The following is a 20,670-nucleotide window of genomic DNA, read 5'->3' as shown; positions in this document are numbered from 1 at the left end:
GCTACTAAGTATTGTGTGAAAGGCCAGTGCAGTGCAGGCCATGGGGAAGGTACACAGTCCCTGATTACCCGTGGGACTGCAGTGCTGCCATAGCCCACAGCACAAGGCACTTGATTCTACTGGTGTCTTGGCTGTTGGCCATTCTTTGTGCGCGAGCTGGAGCCAGGGCCGGCTTTAGGCTGATTCCCCGGAATCGGGCCTTGTGCCTAAGAGGGCATCTTAAGTGCCTTCTAAATTTTTACAATGTTTTTTACTCACCTGGTCTGCTCTGGGTCTTTGGCGGCGGGGGGTCTTTTGCTGCTGTGGAAGACCCGGAGCTGACCCCCGCCACCGGAGTAGCGCCGAAGCCCCGAACCCCTGCTGGATATTCAAATGAGGCCCCGCAGTTCATAAAGCCAGCCTTGGCTGGAGCACTGCTCATTTAATTTGTGTCTGTCCCTGCTCCTCTTCCTTTCTTTGCAGAGTAAATTCTTCAAGGCCTTGCCCCAGGCCTGCACAGCCCAGGAAGCAGCGCTGAATGGGATGAAGTTTTACTCTGGCCTGCAGGCGGAGGATGGGCACTGGCCCGGTGACTATGGGGGGCCCCTCTTCCTGCTGCCAGGTACGGTGGATTCATAGATTCATAGACTCTAGGACTGGAAAGAACCTCGAGAGGTCATCGAGTTCAGTCCCCTGCCCTCAGGGCAGGACCAAATAATGTCTAGACCATCCCTGATGGACATTTATCTAACCTACTCTTAAATATCTCCAGAGATGGAGATTCCACAACCTCCCTAGGCAATTTATTCCAGTGTTTAACTACCCTGACAGTTAGGAACTTTTTCCTAATGTCCAACCTAAACCTCCTTTGCTGCAGTTTAAGCCCATTGCTTCTTGTTCTATCATTGGAGGCTAAGGTGAACAAGTTTTCTCCCTCCTCCTGATGACACCCTTTTAGATACCTGAAAACTGCTATCATGTACCCTCTCAGTCTTCTCTTTTCCAAACTAAATAAACCCAATTCTTTCAGCCTTCCTTCATAGGTCATGTTCTCAAGACCTTTAATCATTCTTGTTGCTCTTCTCTCCAATTTCTCCACATCTTTCTTAAAATGCGGTGCCCAGAACTGGACACAATACTCCAGTTGAGGCCTAACCAGTGCAGAGTAGAGTGGAAGAATGACTTCTCGTGTCTTGTTTACAACACACCTGTTAAGGCATCCCAGAATCATGTTTGCTTTTTTTGCAACAGTATCACACTGTTGACTCAGATTAAGCTTGTGGTCCACTATGACCCCTAGATCTCTTTCTGCCATACTCCTTCCTAGACAGTCTCTTCCCATTCTGTATGTGTGAAACTGATTGTTTCTTCCTAAGTGGAGCACTTTGCATTTATCTTTATTGAACTTCATCCTGTTTACCTCAGACCATTTCTCCAATTTGTCCAGATCATTTTGAATTTTGACCCTGTCCTCCAAAGCAGTTGCAATCCCTCCTAGTTTGGTATCGTCTGCAAACTTAATAAGCGTACTTTCTATGCCAACATCTAAGTCGTTGATGAAGCTATTCAACAGAGCCGGTCCCAAAACAGACCCCTGCGGAACCCCACTTGTTATACCTTTCCAGCAGGATTGGGAGCCATTAACAACTACTCTCTGAGTACGGTTTTCCAGCCAGTTATGCACTCATCTTATAGTAGCCCCATCTAAATTGTATTTGCCTAGTTTATCGATAAGGATATCATGCGAGACCGTATCAAATGCCTTACTAAAGTCTAGGTATATTGATTTCTAGGATGAAATAGCTATGCCATGTGCTCTGAGCGGCAGCACCTCCCCACAGAGTTACCTGCATAGGGATGGGATAGCGGGTGCCAAGCAGGGTCCGGCAGCGTGGCCAGGGTCTGCGGGGTCTTTGCTTAGCTGTCTGGGGATGATTCAGGGTCGGGCGCTGTTGCAGGCCTGAGCAGGGCAGTGTCTTGTCATTCCCCAGCACACAGGGTGCTGAACGTTAATGGCCAATTGTTTCCCCAAACAGTGACCTAGGAAATGCCCCGGCTGCATTGCACTACAGTTAATCCCCAGTGAATGTGTCTTTAATAGGGAGCTGACGCCTGTTGTGAAGCACCAAGAACTACCCAGCCAGTGAAATCACCTGTCTGGTTTTGCTGAATGGGGGCGGGGTCCTTTGGTGCAGTCTGTCCCCAGCAGCCTGTTCCATCGCGGGGGCTGAAGCCGGGGTTGCTAGGGAAGGTCATGTGGTTGTTACAGTCTGATGTTCATTCTGTCTGGGCATCCCTGATGACCCTTTTGGGTTCCGGCAGACGACGACCTTGGAGCCACTTAGCCTGGGGCTGCAGCTGCGCCTTGTTAGCTGTACGTGCAGTGTGTACTGGGGACTCCTAGCTACAGTGATTTCTCATGTCCTGTGCTGACCATGAAGAGGACACATGCTTCTCTGAACCAACTAGAGTGTTCCTGTGGCTGAAATCGGGGGGTGGTTTGGCCTAAAGAGTAGACTGTTTTGTCCAACAGGTCTCCTGATCACCTGCCACGTTGCCAAGATCCCACTGCCAGAAGGTTACAGGAGGGAGATGGTGCGTTACCTGCGCTCGGTGCAGCTCCCGGACGGAGGCTGGGGCTTGTGAGTAGCAGAGAAGCTCCTTTCTCCTTATTCCTGCTGCATTGGGCAGGTTGTGCGTTCCAGACCCAGCTGACCAGAGAAATGGTTCCTATCTCTTTGTCCCTGCACAACACAGCCAGTGAAAACAGTATAGCAATTTCAGAAGCCCCTTGCAAGCACAAAAGTCAGTTCCATTCCTGAGATGTCTGCCTTGCGCATTGTTATCTGCTCTGATACGGCCTTATATCTCAGACGTTACTGCCAGGCATTAGGTCCTGCTCCACCTGCTTTGTGCTTCCCCTCACTAGCCCTTCCCAGGTCATGGCATTCCTGGAGGGCGCAGAGCAGCTGTAACAGCTCGAGGTATGTTAGTGGGGTGGGCCGGCTGGTCATTAAATACACTCAGAGAAGGAGGGCACAGAAAAAGGGGGGGAGGGGATCCTTCCAGCAGGCAGGGATGGACTGCCGGGAACATTGCAGGGGTGGTGTCGGGCCGGTCTGCAGAGGCGTTCTGGCTGTTACGTGCACTCTGTCTTGGCTTCACTGGAGAAGAATGTCTTTCTCTAGGAGGAGGATCTGTGATCAGAGGCGTGGGTGAAAGGGGAAGAAATCATGGTAGAAACGTACGCCTGCATTGCCAGCTCTCTGCCATTGTCTAGGCAGGTTTCCCTATTCCAGCAGAGGGGAGGGAGACCCAGAGGAGCACTAGGAAACAAGGGAGAATGTTCAAAACTGGCTCATTTTCAGCTTGTCTTACCTCAACCTATTAAACAAAATGACTGAAATCCCACCAGCCCCCAAGCCGGCCCCTGGGAGGGAAACACTCTGATTTCATTAGCAAATCAAGCCCCACTTCGTCGGCACTTCCGGGGTGACTTTAGCTCCGGCTAACTGAACTGAATCACGCAGCAACGCAGTGGTTGGGGTTTTGCAGTACTCGGTGTTGGCGTCGCTCTGCTCCCCTTAGCTTGATGAGAGCACTTGCCTATGGTTTCATCGGGGACCGGCTAGTCCATGGCTGAGTGCTACAGAAGCTCCCCTGCAGCATCCAGTGCTTGGCCTGGTGCTTCCTTTCATGTGGGAAATGGCTCAGAGCTAAGCTGAGTGTGAGACTGCTGGAGCTGCACTGCCGGGGAGGCCAGCATGTGGCGTGACCAGAGCCTCCCTTCACCATGGGTTGACCACTAGAGTGAGGGGCTGGGAGCATTTTGTTCTCGTTTCCCAGCAGCTTGGCACAGGGTGGATGCTTTTTGGTTAGTTTGCCTGGTTAGCTTTAACCCCCTGCTTAGGTTCGCCCCAGTGAAACCAGTCTTGGTTGATTGCACAAGTGCTCAGCCACGTCTGACTTCCTCGCTCTCTGTATGTGGCAGGCACGTGGAAGACAAATCGACAGTGTTTGGCACAGCGCTCAATTACACGTCCCTGAGGATCCTAGGGGTTGGGCCGGATGACCCGGATCTCGTGAGGGCTCGGATCAACCTCCACAGCAAAGGTCAGCATGTGACTGGAGCTCACTGGCATCCTATCCTCCCTCTAGCAGCCATGGGGCTGGGACTGTTGAGAAGGGCTTGCCCAGCTCCGAAGGGGTGAGTGGTAGGTGAGGGGATATGCGACCAGAGTGCAGTTAGCCTTTGCAATGGTTTGTCCTTAGATGCATGGCAGCATGTGCAGTTCGCATGTTAGTTTCTGCCCTGCCACACTTAGCTTCTCCCGGCTTGGCCTGGCTGTCGCGGCACGTGTGGGATGTCACAGCCTATGCCGCATCCTGCTGTGCCAGAACCCTTACCTTCTGGGGTGATGGTGAAACCTCAAGTCCTTCACTGGTTGCAAACGGTTCTGTCTGAGAGGCAGGGTACTCATGAGCCCTGTAAACATCCAGTCCATCTCAGCAGTCGGTTGTGGGTCAAATCACCATCTCCAGCCCCCCTCATGTGGCTTAGCTTCACTACGTGGCTCCATGACACAATGCTCAGTGGTCTCACTGGCTGCACCTTGCACAGAAAACGTTCCCTTCCCAGGTGTCATTTCTGAATGGCTGTGTCTGTCGGGGCGCCCATCATGCAACCGCTGCACCGGCCTGCAGCTCTCCAGGGCCCCTGGCCTGCCACGCAAACAGACCAGGATTCAGGAGCCTGTGTTCATGCCCTGTCACGTGGCAGGGTCTGTGTCCCTGGCCCCCATGGCTACCGTCAGAGCCCAGATCTGTGTGTCTCTCTCCAGGTGGTGCTGTGGGAATCCCGTCCTGGGGGAAGTTCTGGCTGGCCGTCTTGAACGTTTACAGCTGGGAGGGAATGAACACGCTGTTCCCTGAGCTGTGGTAGGTGCTATTCTGTATCTGCAGAGTGTATTGATTTTCAGTCCCAAGCCACATCCCCGTCCCCTCCCAGCAGCAGCACGCAGCAGAAAGCCCAACGCTGAACACCAGGGACTTGAGAGCAATTCCTGGCCTGCACCAGTTCCACGTTCTCACGCTCAGCCTGGTCCAGAAGGCTTTGGGCACGGAAACCAGGCAGCATTCCTGGCACGGGGCATGGGCTGATGGAGGAGGGATGTGCTGTTGATGACCTTCTCTCCCCCATCCAAGTTCAGCCCACCTGCTTGCCCTCCAGCTTTCCTGCCCTCACTGCCAGCCACCAGGCCCACACGTTGCGCTCTCCCCAAGACCCTCCCTCCTGTGCTAGGTCCTGACACGGTTCCTCCGCATTTGGCATGCCGTGGCTGTCCCTGACCTGGAACTGGGCTTGCCGCAGACCTCCCCAGCGCTCAGGGACAGCTGGTGCCTGAGTTGGCCGTGGGGCCAGGAGCAGGGGGCGGTGTGAGGTGAAGGAGTTCAGGCAGCTGGCTGATTACAGGGAAACCAGTGGCAGCATTGCCCACTGGCATGTTCCCCACAGGAGAGGCTGTTTATTCCCTGCGCCTCCCTCCACATCCCGCTAACATGAACCACAGGGAATCAGATGCAGTCTGTGGGCAGAGGCCCTGCCCAGGATAACAGCCTCACTGGGTTGCTGGGAGAGCCCAGAACGCTCTCCTTGAGCTGGAGCAGACAGTCTCCTGGCTCAAAACGAGGGCTCCAGCTTCTCTCTCAGCTCCCCCGCACCGCAGGAGCATGGAGCAGCCGTCACCTGGGGCCTGCGCGTTGTCCTGAACGGCTGCTCTACCGCTCAGGCAGCGGCTATCCTGGGCCCTGAGTGTCTCCTGGGCACATTACCTCTCTGACTGCCCTGCAGCCCTGTCCTTAACTGTGCTCATGTCCCTGCGGCCCCCCACTCCCCATCCCGCACACTGCCGACAGTGTCCTCTATTGTGTGACAGGCTGCTCCCGGCCTGGATGCCAGCCCACCCCTCCAAGCTCTGGTGCCACTGCCGCCAGGTGTACCTGCCGATGAGCTACTGCTACGCCACACGCCTGACTGCCGAGGAGGATGAGCTTGTCCAGAGCCTGAGGCAGGTAAATGAACTCCCAGAGCACCCTCCCCGCTGCTCACCCTGTGTTACGGTGGCCTGGAGTCCCTTCCCACCATGGCCCAGCTGTGTCTAGTCACATGGACCCAAATCTCCTCATTGGGTGCAAATCCCAGCCCCTGCAGCCCCTGGCAGTGCTTTGTTGGAGATTCCTGTAGGCTTGTTGTGATGTGATCCCATCAGCCCCTTGTTTCCCCATCTCACCAGAACTTCTGGGTCTTCCCCCTGCCTTGGCACTAACTGCGAAGGCTCTGAGCCACGTCCCAGCAGCCTCTGTCTGACACCTCTGTCCCTCATGCTGCCTGTCTGTTACCAAAGAGGAGCTCGGGGTGGGACACTCCCCTCGTTCTCTGTGATGAAGACTTTAGCAACCCTGCCTCTCAGCGTCTCGTCCTCCCTGGTTGTTCCACTCGCTCTCTGCTCTCACCATATTCCTGGTTCTCTGAGACCTACAGGCTGCTGGCCATTCAGGTTCCCTCTGAGCCTCCTTACGCCTTCCCTGTCACAGCTGATACTTCTGTATGTTGGCATCGTGTGGGCTACATTTCTGTTCCTTCAGGGGGGTGTTGCTTGAGTGAGCCACGTGGTCCTTCTGTGCTTTCCCTTTAGCTTAGGGCTGAGGTATGACTGGCCTGTGCTGGCATGTTACCTCTGTGCAGTTTCCGAGCTCTTGTTAGCAGATGGAAAGGCTCTGTGTAATGCAGGCCAGAGAATGTCACTCAGTTACTCTGGACTGAGCCCAGCGACATGTCTGGCTGCAGTACAATGTGCCCTCCAGAAAGGCAGCCAGCCGGGAGCTGAGGACATCAAGAGATGGAGAGTCTGCCAGTTCCCTTGGCAGCTCATTCCTGTGGTCGATCATCCTCGTTGTTCACTGTTCGGGCCTCATGGCTTCAGCCACTGGTTCTTGTTCTGCCTTTCTCCGCCGTTCGGTACCTGGTATCTTCTCCCTGTGAAGGTTCTTCTACCAGTCATCTGCTTGTCTTATTTCTGATACTCAGTGGCCAGGACAGTCATGGGGGGGCCCGGGAGTGCCTGCCTCAAACAGCCCGTGTAGGCGCCGCATTAACACTCTTCCATTGCTGGTAATCTTGGCTGATGGGGGGGTGGAGGGAGCCCTATGGGGTAGGAATTGGGGTGGGCTTTGGGGAAGGAAGGAGAGAGCTTGGAGGGCAAGGTAGGAAGGAAAGCCAAAGGCAGAGTGTCTGGGGTCGTGCAGGGAGAAGGCTTTCCCTGTGAATGCTATGGCAAGGTACATACCACGCACTTGCTCACAATGCCTAAGGCCTGTACTTTCCAAAGGGAGGAGTGATTTTTGGGATGCCCTGTCAGGCTCCCAGGAGGGTCTGATTTGAGATCACTGAGCCCTGCCCTCTATGAATCAGACTTGGTGTCTCAGGCTGAGCACCTGACACCCCTAGGCCTGAAGGGGAGTTATGTATTCGGGGCTGTCTTCTTCCTGCCCATTGGGCCCTGGGAGCCCTGCTGTGAATTGGAGGGGGGTGGAGTCCTACACACAGGCCTCCAGCCAGAATTAAGTTGAGCCGTTAGCCCTCCCTACTGCATGAGCGTGCTCCAGCATGTTCCCCCCATCCTGGCCTGTGTGGCCCCCCCATCTTTGGGCTGTGTGCCCCCCCCAGGCCGTGTCACATCCCTGCACCCGCCTGAGGTGCTCTAGCACTGTCTGAAGGTGCTTTCTCCTCTTGTTAACTCTCCTTAGCAAAGGGTGCTGGGAGCAACTCCTGGAAGGGAACAGGCAGGAGATTAGCCATCCGCTCACTAGAGCGCCATGGGAGCAGAACCATGAGACAGCTGCAAGTGTCAGCCCACAAGCCAGCAGCAGCCACCTGGGTCCAGTATGTAGGAAAGGCGCAGGGCTCTGTGCTGATTGCTGCTGAAGGAGGCTGAACCCAGGGATGAGGGGAGCTCTCTGGGGCTTGGGGCCAGGCCCTGCTCGCACAGGAGTTGGGAGCAGGCAGCTGGTTAGAGTTTCCTTATTGTGTCTCTCTTGTTCTCATCTCAGCCATCCTGAACGTGTACGAAGCCCACCACAGCGCCCGGCTGAGGCAGCGAGCCATAGCACAGCTGTATGACCACATCAAGACTGATGACAGATTCACTAAAGAGACAGGTCCTGGAGGCTGGTGTGGAGCCACAGGGCGGGCCAGGCTGCGCTGCCCTCCTTCCCCAGTGCTGCCCTGTGTGCTCCATGCAGTTCTTCCCCTGGCTGCGAACACCGCCAGGCTGACACTTGCAGCTGTCTCATGGTTCTGCTCCCATGGCGCGCTAGTGAGCGGATGGCTAATCTCCTGCCTGTTCCCTTCCAGGAGCTGTACGTCCAGGACTACGCCAGCATTGACTGGCCGGCCCAGAGGAATAACGTGGCTGCCTGCGATCTCTACACCCCGCACAGCTGGCTGCTCACACTTGCTAATGGTGAGTAGGCCACTGGCTGGGCCTGGCAGGGCAGGGCCGGGGATAGCTGATGTGCAGGTTGTTTTCTGTCCCCACGGCCGTGAGTCACTGGTGGAGTTGAGAGCTGCCCCATAGCCTTACATCTGACCCAGTGCAGCCCCCAAGCTTCCTGTCAGCCTTGCCCTGCCAGTGGGATCTCAGAATGGCCAGGGACCAGAAGCTGGTGAGACTTTAATAACCTGGGAGGGAACACATGTGCTTAACACAGCAGTTCCCACGTGGCCTCAGCACAGAGCCAACGTTACTGCCCTGCCCAGTGGGCACAAGGGCAATCTGTGTGTGGCATTGGCTCGCTTGCATCAGCCACAAGCCAGCAGCAGCCACTGTGGGTCCAGTACGTAGGAAAGGCGCAGGGCTCTGTGCTGATTGCTGCTGAAGGAGGCTGAACCCAGGGATGGGGGAAGCTCTCTGGGGCTTGGGGCCAGGCCCTGCTCGCACAGGAGTTGGGAGCAGGCAGCTGGTAAGAGTTTCCTTATTGTGTCTCTCTTGTTCTCGTCTCAGCCATCCTGAACGTGTACGAAGCCCATCACAGCGCCCAGCTGAGGCAGCGAGCCATCGCAGAGCTGTATGACCACATCAAGGCTGACGACAGATTCACTAAAGCCATCAGCCTTGCCTCGGTAGGCTGCTCATTATTGCTCCCAACGAAGTAACGGAGCTGGCTCCAATTCCTGCCCAGGTGCGGGAGAGACTAGCCTGGGACTCCCCGGCTCAGCACAGCTGCCCGGCTGCTGGCACGTAACCATAGCAACCAGCAATTCCAGGCAGGCTCAGGTCCTGTTGTGTTGGGCACTGCACACAGGAGAGTTCACGGTGGGTGACAAGGGGCGTGAGCAGGCTGGCGGGAGAGGAAAGCATGAGCAACCGCCTCCTCGTTGTGCAGTGGCCCTGGGGGCAGGGCGTGCCAGCTGTTCCCCTCTGCAGAGTCTTTACTGAGCAGCTGGTAGAAGGCCTTGGCTGGAGTGTGATGAAGAACAGACATGGGGATGCCAAGGGGTCCGTTCTGTGACCACAGCCCCAAGGAGACGTGCTCGCTCACCTGCAGACAGCCCCCAGCCTGGGGTTTGCTCCTGTGGCTGGTCACGAGGTCAGGTCATGCTGTGCAGGCCCTTGTCGAACTGCGCTCAGCAGGGGAGTGACGCCTTCTCTCTCGGCAGATTTCCAAGACCATTAACATGCTGGTTCGCTGGTACGTGGAGGGGGAGAGCTCTCCAGCCTTCCAGGAGCATGTCTCCAGGATCCCTGATTACCTCTGGTAAGGCCAGGCCCATGCACCTCCCCAGCCCCGGAGACAGCACATGGCTCAGCTAGAGAGAACCACTGTGCCCTGTGAGGGAAACCCCAGGCCCTAGCAGGGATCCTGCTGCTCAGACCTGCCATGGGGGACCTCACTCTGCCCCCAGGGCTACCACGCTGCCTATGCCCCAGGAGCAGGGAGCTCTGTGCAGGCGGCATGCAAACGGGGGCGGGGTCTTGCACTGATCGGCAGCCAGTTCCAGACGCTGGCCCCTTATTAGCGAGTCCCACTCGCTCCAGTTCTCCCAGTCAGGTGGGGGCCAGAGGGCTGGGAAGGGGCAGGCCAGGGCCCCTGGGGAAGTTGCTGCAAGGCTGCCCGTGAAGCTCAGTACTCCGTGCCCTGGCAGCAGTGCTAGATGCCTGGTGGCTGCGGAGGTTGGGGACAGGACCATGCTCCCCTGGCTGCTGCACTGATGCGCTCTCTCTCCATGCAGGCTGGGACTAGACGGCATGAAGATGCAGGTAAGGCGCTGTGGCCCTGGCAGCGAACGCAGGGACCCTGGGCACGCTCTCGCTGCTGTGGGACGGCTCACAGGGCTGGGCAGTGACCCCTCCCCCGAGGACTGAGTGCGTACTGCAAAGGGGGTCTCGCCAGCCTGCTCTGTCTTGGGGGATCCGTCACCCCTGCAATGTCTCCCTTTCCTGCCGGGCTGTTGATAGTCATAGGACCAGCCCTGGCCCAGCTGTGCAGCTCACAGCAGCGGCTTCTCCCGTCCCTGCTCCTCCTCCTGGCCGAGGATAGAAGGGGTTGGTATTGGGAGCAGTGTGTGTCCTTGTTCTCAGGCAGCTGCTTCCCCTGCACCTCTAGGGGGTGCTCTGCACCCACCATCCCGTGCTCAGCCCCTACCCCACACGCATTGCCCCTGGGATGTAGCCTGGGGTGGGGGCGAGTCCCGTGCTGTCCTGTCTCAGCTGTGCGGTTCTGGCCCCCATGTTAATAGGCAGCCCTTCTCCTACCTGCGCTGGGGGCTAGAACAGAGCACTAACGGCTGCTCAGCCCCTGCTGAGTGTCCAGCAAGGAAAGGGGCTGCATGCTGCTCCCCCATGCCCTGGCCACACAGGCTGTTTCTCTGTCCCACTTCCTGCATCTCAGTGTCTCCCAGACAAACGTGCCTCTCCCGGGACAGCCGTGCATCCCCCAGACACAGCTCTGCCACCTCCCTCCTCCCCTGCCCCACAGCTCCCCTTGCTGCCCAGCCAGCCGTTCGCACTGCTGTCAGTTTGTGCAAAAACTGACTCTTCCTGGTGTCGCGACCTGGCCCTGGCCGGCAGAGCACTCGCAGAGCTGCCACGCAGGCGGTCAAGTAGTGCAGTGCTCTACCGAGACCTTCTCCCAGCCTTCAGCTCCTTGGGGCTTGAGTACCGCAGTTGCCCTCTCTGTGGCTGCCCCACAGCCCAGCCCTGCAGAGCCCAGAGGCTGCTGCCCAAGCTCCTCATGTGCCTCAAGCCCCGTCGGCCCATCCCAGTCCCCTCCTCGCGCTCCCCTCTGGGTTCAGGATCCATGGCCAAACTGCCCTCATTCTTAACACCTCTGTGGGCTTGCAGGATCAGACCCTAAAATAGCTTTGGAGGGAAATTCGAACCGAAAACCCCCATAACCCTGCTCCTGCTGCCCCAGTGGGTTCCCTTAGGCTGCAGCCCTCCCTTAGGCTGCACAGGGCCCATTGGTGCAGTGTGGTGGTGCCTGTGCTGCGTGACTGCACCCAGCCGTGTGCCCTATAGCCTTCTCTGTCTGCGGGGCCCATTGGTTCAGCGTGATGGCTCCTGCAGGCAGCGTGGCCCATAGGGGTGGGCGGGAAGCCTGGGGCGGATTGAAAAACTGCTTCTCATTGCACACTCTTCTGTTCCAGGGCATCAACGGATCCCAGCTCTGGGACACAGGGTTTGCCGTCCAAGCCTTCCTGGAGGTAATGTTTGCTGTTGTGCCAGCCTGCTGGGCTGCCCCCCCCAAGAGTCGTGGGTCTCAGACAGGCACCATCCTGCACTTTCCTCAGTGCCGTGGCTCTTGGGGGCCCGGCTCCTGCAGTGTACGCTCAACAGCAACACTAGAGAGAGGTTTTGACAGCCTCGGGTGTCAAGACTGGACAGAACTGTGACGATCGTCGAGTCTGACCCCCTGCATAGCACAGGTCAGAGAATGTCTCCCTGAGCTCCCTGCGCTGAGCCAGTAACTGGTGGTGCAGCCAGAGTGCAGCCTTTAGAGAGAGACCTGCAGGCTTGCGATCCCAATGAGCTCCGAATGCACGCTAAGGGCGCAGAAGAGCTAGTGCCCCGTAGCGTTGGGTGGATGCACCTGTGTACAAAGGCAGGTGTGTGCAGGTTTGCAGGCAGACTGGCCTTTGAACGCTGGGTGCGAGGTGTCATTGGAGCAAGGCTAGAATGTCATGGGGCTCTGCACGTGTCCCCTGTAGTAAGACCCGGAGATGAGCAGCACTGTCACTGCTTGGGAACCTGCACTTGGGCAGCTGCAGGGGCAGAGCTGGCAAGAGTGTAGGAAAGAGCCGCTATCGCTGTTCCATAGGCATGTGGCACGCTGCCGGGGATGGTCCCTGAGAATACTGTCCTAACCCCTGCCAGGTGAAGGCACGTGGCCCCATGGCACTGGTGGGTAGACGTTGAAATGCACATGGGCAGGGACCAAGGGGAGTTCTTGTTACCTCTTCCCCGCATGCGCTGTGCTCTTTTGGGGGTACTGGTACGAAGATGGGCCATATCTCACCTGCCGTGGTAAAACCCGCCCAGAGCCCAGTGCTGCTCGGAGCCAGCCGCAATGCTGGAATACAGAGACTGGGGTTTGACCGCTCCGAGTGAGCAATGGAGGTGTGTTGCTTGGCACAGCTCCAGCATCGGGCACTGCAGTGCTGCTCCGCCAGTCGCTCCAAGCCTGAGAGTTCCTGTTCCTCCCCTATAGCAGCCAGTGCGAGATAAGCCACCCCAGTGCAGATCTCCAGTGCCCTGGACTCCCTGGCTGGCCAAAGTGCTGTTTGACTCTTACCAGGGAGTGACCGTGCCTGGGACAGATTCCAGGAGATCTCTTCTAATTTGTGTGCTGAAGTGGGACTTTTCTTATTGTTTCCTGTGAATTATGTGTGAGTGCCTCCGTTTCCCCTAGGCATTTCTTAAGTCTCTAGGGGGTGAGATTGTTGCAGAGCAAAGGGCCAGTGCACATAAATGGCTGATACTCCTGGCAGCTAATGGCTTGGGCTTTGTAGGGAGCAGTTCCAGAGCATCACCCAGGAACTCCGTGACAATTTGTTTTTCCCAAAGAACTAAACTGAACACAGAGCTGAGCAATGACATTTCTTTATTTTGTGTGTGTGCCTCCTTGTCTAGGCTGGTGCTCAGAATGACCCGGCATTTGCTTCCTGTCTGAGGCAGGCACATGAGTTCCTCAAAATCACGCAGGTGAGCCCTGAGTTGGGGTCACAAATGTGGGAAGCCAGCACTGACTTGGGTAAGACTGCAGTGTCCTGCGTAGCTTCTCGGCATCCAGCCATGCAGCTCATCCCCTACGTGCGCTGTAGTCATAGGCGCGGGAGCTAGAGGGATGGGGGTGCTGCAGCACCCCCAGGTTTCACTGTGAAACGTTTGCTGGTGCTGTTAGAAGGAAGCTAGCATTATTTTGGAATTCTTGAGAATTCTGGAGATGTGCTGCACCAGTGTGGTGGGAGCAGGAATTGCGCTTTTTCACACTACCCAGGGTTTACAGTTTCATTAGCTGGCTTTCAGCACTCAGTGCCTCTGCCCTCTGGCTGTGGTAGGAGATACAGAGGAAAGGGGTTTGGTACCAGGACACGGTAGGGAGAGAGGCCCAGAGTCTCAAAGGTACTGAGGTGTCTAACTCCATTTGGGGCTGGCGGTCAGAGCGCAGGGGCATTTTGAAGCAGCGTGGCAGGGAGGTGAATGCTGTGGGTCCCACAGGCTAGCTCAGCTCAGGGGCTTTCATTGTCTGTCAAACGCACTAGTTTGCAAAGTCCTTTTTGTGCACCCTGTCAAATGTCTCTGGATCTGTAGGTTTCCTCCTTCTTACATTCCATGGGGCTTTTCTATAGGGGCTGACCCAGCTGGGTTCTCTCTAGTCCCCCTGCAGCTCCGATGAGGGTTCTCACAGTGAGCTGGTCCCCACCCAGCTCTGGAGCCAGGGCTGCGAGTGCTGCAGGGCGTGGCTGTCACAGTGTGGGGGAGACAAGGCCCTGCACCCTGGCTTCCTGTGATTCACCAGGACTCTCAGCCAGCCAGTAAAGCAGAAGGTTTATTTAGGCGACAGGAACACAGGCCAAGACAGGTCTTGCAGGTACAGACAACAGGACCCCCTTTAGTAAGGTCCATCTGGGGGCCTCAGGGATGCCACAGCCCTGTTGGTCTGGGCGATCCTCTTTATTTCCCAGCCAGCTCCAAACTGAAACTCCCTTCAGCCGTCTCCTTTCTGGCCTTCCCCCTGGCTCCTCCTCCAGCCTTTGTGTCCTTTGTCCAGTTTCCCAGGCAGAGGTGTTACCTGGCCTCCAATGCCCCTCCTGTGTTCTCATGTTACATGCTCAGGAATCCTCCCTTCCCCAATGTAGGCCTTCCCAGAAAAACTCCCCTGTAATCATCCCAGGTTAGTACTCCCCACTCAGCATTCAAATAATACATCAGGAACATTCCTACTTCATCACAGCGGCGCATTTGGCCTTGTGAGGTGGAGTGTGCCTCACCTCTCCCTGCTCTGGGACACAGCTGGCACATGGGCCTGGCTGACCCTGAGATTCCTATGATGTCCCTGCACTGGTGCCGTTTCCTGGTGCTGCTCTGCAGGTGCTAGAGGCAATGGGAGCACACATGTGAACCTCCACTGGTCTCACCACCGCATCGTCCAGGCCTGTTCTGAGCAGGGCTGCCTGGCCCAGGGGTTGCACCCCAGCAGCCCTCTGCTCTCAGGCTGCCCTGTTGCTGCTGCTGGAGCCAGTGTGGCAGGGTAGTTTCATGGGAAGCTTGATGCACACGGTCCCAGCCACGGGTCCCGCTCAGGGCTCTGGGGGGGGGGGGGTGAAGCACTGAAAACAAGTGGGTGCAGAGGGCCCTCTGCAGCCGGGCTGGGGGGAGAGCTCCAGGTGCCCTGTGTGCTGACACAGCCATGCCAGGGCAGCACTGGGGCGTACTGCAAAAGGTCAGCTGTGGAAGTCCCTTCTGCTGATCCCCTCCCACTGGTAGAGTCCAGGGCCAACCTTGGCCCCAGCCTGATCCAGGGAGATGTGGCACAGACAAGCACCAATCCCAGCCTGGCCTCTGGTGACCAGACTGTGGCAGCGGAGACAGGAGTGCTCTGCGGGTATGGCTGGTCTTGATCCCGTAGCCATCACCATAGCCAGGGGCAGCTCAAGGCACTAGTGCACGAAGCGTGTGCCTGGGGCGATAAGCCACAAGGGGTGGCCTGCCGGTTGCCATGAGGGCACCAGTCAGGCTGCCTTCGGTGGCATGCCTATGGGAGGTCCGCCAGTCCCACAGCTTCGGCGGCAATTCAGTGGCAAGTATGCTAAAGGCGCGAGACCAGGGGACCTCCCGCAGGCATGCCATCGAAAGCCGCCTGACAGCCATGCTTGGGGCAGCAAAATACATAGAGCCATCCCTGACCATAGCTGTGGGACCCCTGCCCTTTGCAGTGCTCTGCTCTTGCAGTGGGGCCTCCTCACTGGTGCTCCTCGTGTCTCCTGCAGATTCCAGAGAACCCACCCGACTACCAGAAGTACTATCGCCAGATGAACAAGGTACAGCTGGCCACGTGCCTGGATTTCCCTGGGATGATTTTCCCCTGTTGTTCCATGTATGTTCCCCACGTGTCTGTCTGCCCCTGGCTCTGCGCTGCTCGTGGGGCAGGGAACGAACCTTTTAGACTCAAAGTGGAGCTATCCTGTGATAGCATCAGAGGGAGGCTCTGGCAGCCGAGCGACTCTCTGGTGTCCGGAGGAGTCTGTGGCCGTGACTGAGATGCCAGGTGCTGAGGGACTGACAGTTAGACAAGCTCAGCCTGCTTGGAAGAAGGGCATGAGCTGGCATTTACCTGGTGATGCCCGCGGCATGTGAAGCAGAACAGCAGGTGGCTTGGCGTCTGCATGTGGAGGTGGGACTTGGCCGATGCACATCACATCGGTGGAGGAGGGGCTCTGTAAGCTGAGGCCAGTGGCCATGGGTCCGGGGCTGGCCGTCAGGCCGGTTGCCATGGAAGGAGATGTGGCACAATCCCACTAAGGCCTGTTTGTGGTGGGGCTGGGCAGCATTGTTTTCTCCAGTACAGTATTTTCTGGTGTGGGAGGCAGCTTCACCTGGGTAATTATGAGGGTCCCGTGTAACAGGCAAAGTGCAGCCAGACACAGCGTGAGCTCTTGCCCCCAGGCTCCGCCATGGCACTGCCATCTTGGGCTGCAGCCCCGGCTGTGCCAGCTCTGGGCCTCACCTGCCCCAGGGCCTCCCGTTGCACCCAGATGCTCAGTGAATGTGTCTGGACACCTGCTCACGGCATGGGCTGGATTTCACTCACCACTGGCAATTTGCTTGGGGCCCAGACTTAGGTTTGAAAACTATTGCAGTAGCTCCTGGTGCCACCTTGCTGTTAAGGAGGGACTACCCTGCCTCCCCAGCCTCCTGCTGGACTCAAAATGGGGGATGGTTGCCAGCGTTATCTCCCCATTTCGTGTGCACAGGGGGAATTGTAATGCGGGGTTGGGTGAGGGGCTCCCCCATCCCTTGGGCAGGGCAGAGTGTGACGAGGGAGTTTCTCTCGCTCTCTGTGCTCCTGGGGCTGAGTGGTGGTGCCTGACTCCTCAGGGCGGATTCCCCTTCAGCACCCGTGACTACGGCTGGATCGTGGCTGACTGCACTGCGGAGGGGCTGAAATCGGTGATGCTGCTGCAGGAGAAGTGTCCCTTCATAGCAGAGCACGTCCCCACGGGGCGCCTCTTTGACGCTGTGAATGTGGTAAGAGGTGTTGGAGACCCATTTGGGGGGAGAACCCCAAAGTCTGCGCCATGTATCTCGAAACAGCTTAAAACAAAATGGCTTCTGGGTGGGGGATGTTCTCCCACTGTGGGCCTCCGGCGTCCTGTGACTGGGCATACGCCCTGCTGGGCGTGAGCCTGGGATCACGTCTGGATGTGAGCTGGGCCTGGCTGCCATGAACCCCAGGAGGAGCCCAGGCAGGGCTGTTAGTGCAGTGCCTCTCGCTGCCGCTGGGTGTCGCTCATGAATCTCATAGACTCATAGACTCCAGGACTGGAAGGGACCTCGAGAGGTCATTGAGTCCAGTCCCTTGCCCTCATGGCAGGACCAAATATTGTCTAGACCATCCCTAATATACATTTATCTAACCTACTCTTAAATATCTCCAGAGATGGAGATTCCACAACTTCCCTAGGCAATCTATTCCAGTGTTTAACTACCCTGACAGTTAGGAACTTTGTCCTAATGTCCAACCTAAATCTCCCTTGCTGCAGTTTACTCATAGACTCATAGGTCAGAAGGGACCAATCTGATCATCTAGTCTGACCTCCTGCACAAGGCAGGCCACAGAACCCCACCCATCCAATTTTATACAACCCCTATCCCAGGACCGAGTTATTGAAATCCTCAAAAATGGTTTGAAGACCTCAAGCTGCAGAGACACCACCAGCAAGCGACCCGTGCCCCACGCTGCAGAGGAAGGCGAAAAACCTCCAGGGCACCTGCCAATCCTCCCTGGAGGAAAATTCCTTCCCGACCCCAAATATGGCGATCAGCTAAACCCTGAGCATGTGGGCAAGAGTCACCAGCCAGCACCCAAGAAGGAGTTCTCCGCAGCAACTCAGTACCCATCGCATGCAACATCTCCCCGCAGACCATTGAGCAGACCTGTCTGGTGGTAATTCAAGATCAATTGCCCAAATTAACGATCCTATCATAACATCCCCTCCATATACTTATCAAGCGTTGTCTTAAAGCCAGGAAAGTCTTTTGCCCCTACTACTTCCCTCGGAAGGCTATTCCAGAACTTCACTCCCCTAATGGTCAGAAACCTTCGTCTAATTTCAAGTCTAAACTTCCTAGTATCCAGTTTATACCCATTCATCCTCGTGGCTACATTAGTACTAAACTTAAATAATTCCTCTCCCTCCCTAACGTTAACCCCCTTGATATATTTATATAGGGCGAGCATATCCCCCCTCAGCCTTCTTTTGGCCAGGCTAAACAAGCCAAGCTCTTTGAGTCTCCTTTCATAAGGCAGTTTTTCCATTCCTCGGATCATCCTCGTAGCCCGTCTCTGAACCTGTTCCAGTTTGAATTCATCCTTCTTGAACATGGGACACCAGAACTGCACACAGTATTCCAGATGGGGTCTCACCAACGCCGTATACAACGGTACTAACACCTCCTTATCCTTGCAGGAAATACCCCGCCTGATGCATCCCAAAATCGCATTTGCTTTTTTAACAGCCGTATCACATTGGCGACTCATAGTCATCCTGCTATCAACCAGTACCCCAAGGTCCTTCTCTTCCTCCGTCGCTTCCAACTGATGCGCCCCCAACGTATATCCAAAATTCTTATTATTAATTCCTAAATGCATGACCTTGCACTTTTCACTATTGTATTTCATCCTATTCCTATTACTCCAGTTTACAAGGTGGTTCAGATCTTCCTGAATAATATCCCTGTCCTTCTCCGTGTTAGCAATACCCCCCAGCTTCGTGTCATCCGCGAACTTTATTAGCACATTCCCGCTCTTTGTGCCAAGGTACCTGACACACCAGTGGAGGAGGAGCCTCAGGGTGGACACAGCCAGCTGGTTACTTCTAGCAGCGGGCAGTGCTCCACCACTGCTGCGAACCCTCCTGTTGTAGTAAAAGATACAGGAGAGAAGAAATCACCTCCAACAGTTAAGGGGGTGAAGCCTCGTACCCCTAAGGCTGGGAGGTCTGCTGCCACCACTGATAATAAGAAACGTAGGGTAGTGGTGGTTGGAGACTCTCTGCTGAGGGGGACGGAGACACCCATCTGTCGCCCTGACCGTTCATCCCGGGAAGTATGCTGCCTGCCAGGGGCCCGTATCCGAGACGTTACAGAGGCTTTGTCGAGGATTATCCGGCCTTCTGACTACTATCCCATGCTACTCATCCATGTGGGCACAAATGATACTGCGAGGTGTGATGCTGAGCAGATCAAGAGTGACTACAGGGCTCTGGGAGTACGGGTTAAGGAGTTTGGAGCGCAGGTGGTATTCTCTTCGATTCTTCCTGTTGAAGGTAGGGGTCCGGGCAGAGACAGATGCATTGTGGAGGTGAATGCCTGGCTGCGAAGATGGTGTCGCCAGGAGGGCTTTGGCTTCCTCGACCACGGGATGCTACTTGAGGAAGGACTGCTAGGAACAGATGGCGTTCACCTTTCGAAGAGAGGAAAGGCCTTATTCGCGCACAGACTGGCTAACCTGGTAAGGAGGGCTTTAAACTAGGTTCGACGGGGACAGGTGAGCAAAGCCCGCAGGAAAGTGGGGAACAAGACCTGGGAGATGGGTTGGAAGCAGGAGGGAGCACGGGCTATAATGGCAGAGAGGAAGGAGGGTCAGGGCAAAGCTGGGAGGCAAAATCAAACCAGTATCTTAGATGCCTTTATACAAATGCAAGAAGTATGGGTAATAAGCAGGAAGAACTGGAAGTGCTAATAAACAAATACAACTATGACATTATTGGCATTACTGAAACTTGGTGGGATAATACACACGACTGGAATGTTGGTGTGGATGGGTATAGTTTGCTCAGGAAGGATAGACAGGGGAAAAAGGGAGGAGGTGTTGCCTTATATATTAAAAATGTACACACTTGGACTGAGGTGGAGATGGACATAGGAGACGGAAGGGTGGAGAGTCTCTGGGTTAGGCTAAAAGGGGTAAAAAACACAGGTGATGTCGTGCTGGGAGTCTACTACAGGCCACCTAATCAGGCGGAAGAGGTGGATGAGGCTTTTTTCAAACAACTAACAAAATCATCCAAAGCCCAAGATTTGGTGGTGATGGGGGACTTCAACTATCCAGATATATGTTGGGACAATAACACCGCGGGGCACAGACTATCCAATAAGTTCCTGGACTGCATTGCAGACAACTTTTTATTTCAGAAAGTTGAAAAAGCTACTAGGGGGGAAGCTGTTCTAGACTTGATTTTAACAAATAGGGAGGAACTTGTTGAGAATTTGAAAGTAGAAGGAAGCTTGGGTGAAAGTGATCATGAAATCATAGAATTTGCAATTCTAAGTAAGGGTAGAAGGGAGTACAGCAGAATAGAGACAATGGATTTCAGGAAGGCGGATTTTGGTAAGCTCAGAGAGCTGATAGGCAAGGTCCCATGGGAATTAAGACTGAGGGGAAAAACAACTGAGGAAAGTTGGCAGTTTTTCAAAGGGACGCTATTAAGGGCCCAAAAGCAAGTTATTCCAATGGTTAGGAAAGATAGAAAATGTGGCAAAAGACCACCTTGGCTTACCCTTGAGATCTTGCGTGACCTACAAAATAAAAAGGCGTCATATAAAAAATGGAAACTAGGGCAGATCACTAAGGATGAATATAGGCAAATAACACAGGAATGCAGAGGCAAGATTAGAAAAGCAAAGGCACAAAATGAACTCAAACTAGCTATGGGAATAAAGGGAAACAAGAAGACTTTTTATCAATACATTAGAAGCAAGAGGAAGACTAAGGACAGGGTAGGCCCACTGCTCAATGAGGAGGGGGTAACAGTAACGGGAGACTTGGAAATGGCAGAGATGCTTAATGACTTCTTTGTTTCGGTCTTCACTGAGAAGTCTGAAGGAATGTCTAGTATAGTGAATGCTT

The 20,670-nt window shown here is 55.5% G+C and overlaps 1 protein-coding gene across 1 annotated transcript in view; it reads left to right on the top strand.

Annotated features, from left to right (window-relative positions):
* Window positions 1–20,670, top strand: part of LOC127030286 (lanosterol synthase-like) — a 223,411-nt gene that overhangs the window by 180,132 nt on the left and 22,609 nt on the right. Inside the window, exons 4-16 of the mRNA XM_050916502.1 lie at window positions 463–601; window positions 2,513–2,621; window positions 3,971–4,092; window positions 4,821–4,917; window positions 5,916–6,051; window positions 8,393–8,501; window positions 9,042–9,160; window positions 9,698–9,795; window positions 10,271–10,298; window positions 11,687–11,743; window positions 13,170–13,241; window positions 15,530–15,580; window positions 16,638–16,787. Coding sequence (XP_050772459.1) covers window positions 463–601; window positions 2,513–2,621; window positions 3,971–4,092; window positions 4,821–4,917; window positions 5,916–6,051; window positions 8,393–8,501; window positions 9,042–9,160; window positions 9,698–9,795; window positions 10,271–10,298; window positions 11,687–11,743; window positions 13,170–13,241; window positions 15,530–15,580; window positions 16,638–16,787 — 1,287 coding nt within the window. The remainder of the gene's footprint in view (window positions 1–462; window positions 602–2,512; window positions 2,622–3,970; window positions 4,093–4,820; window positions 4,918–5,915; window positions 6,052–8,392; window positions 8,502–9,041; window positions 9,161–9,697; window positions 9,796–10,270; window positions 10,299–11,686; window positions 11,744–13,169; window positions 13,242–15,529; window positions 15,581–16,637; window positions 16,788–20,670) is intronic.

The sequence above is a fragment of the Gopherus flavomarginatus genome, chromosome 10 (assembly GCF_025201925.1).
Source record: "Gopherus flavomarginatus isolate rGopFla2 chromosome 10, rGopFla2.mat.asm, whole genome shotgun sequence".
Classification (NCBI taxonomy): Eukaryota; Metazoa; Chordata; order Testudines; family Testudinidae; genus Gopherus; species Gopherus flavomarginatus.
Note: the sequence above shows the minus strand (reverse complement) of the source record. Positions and strands in the feature narration are given on the sequence as shown.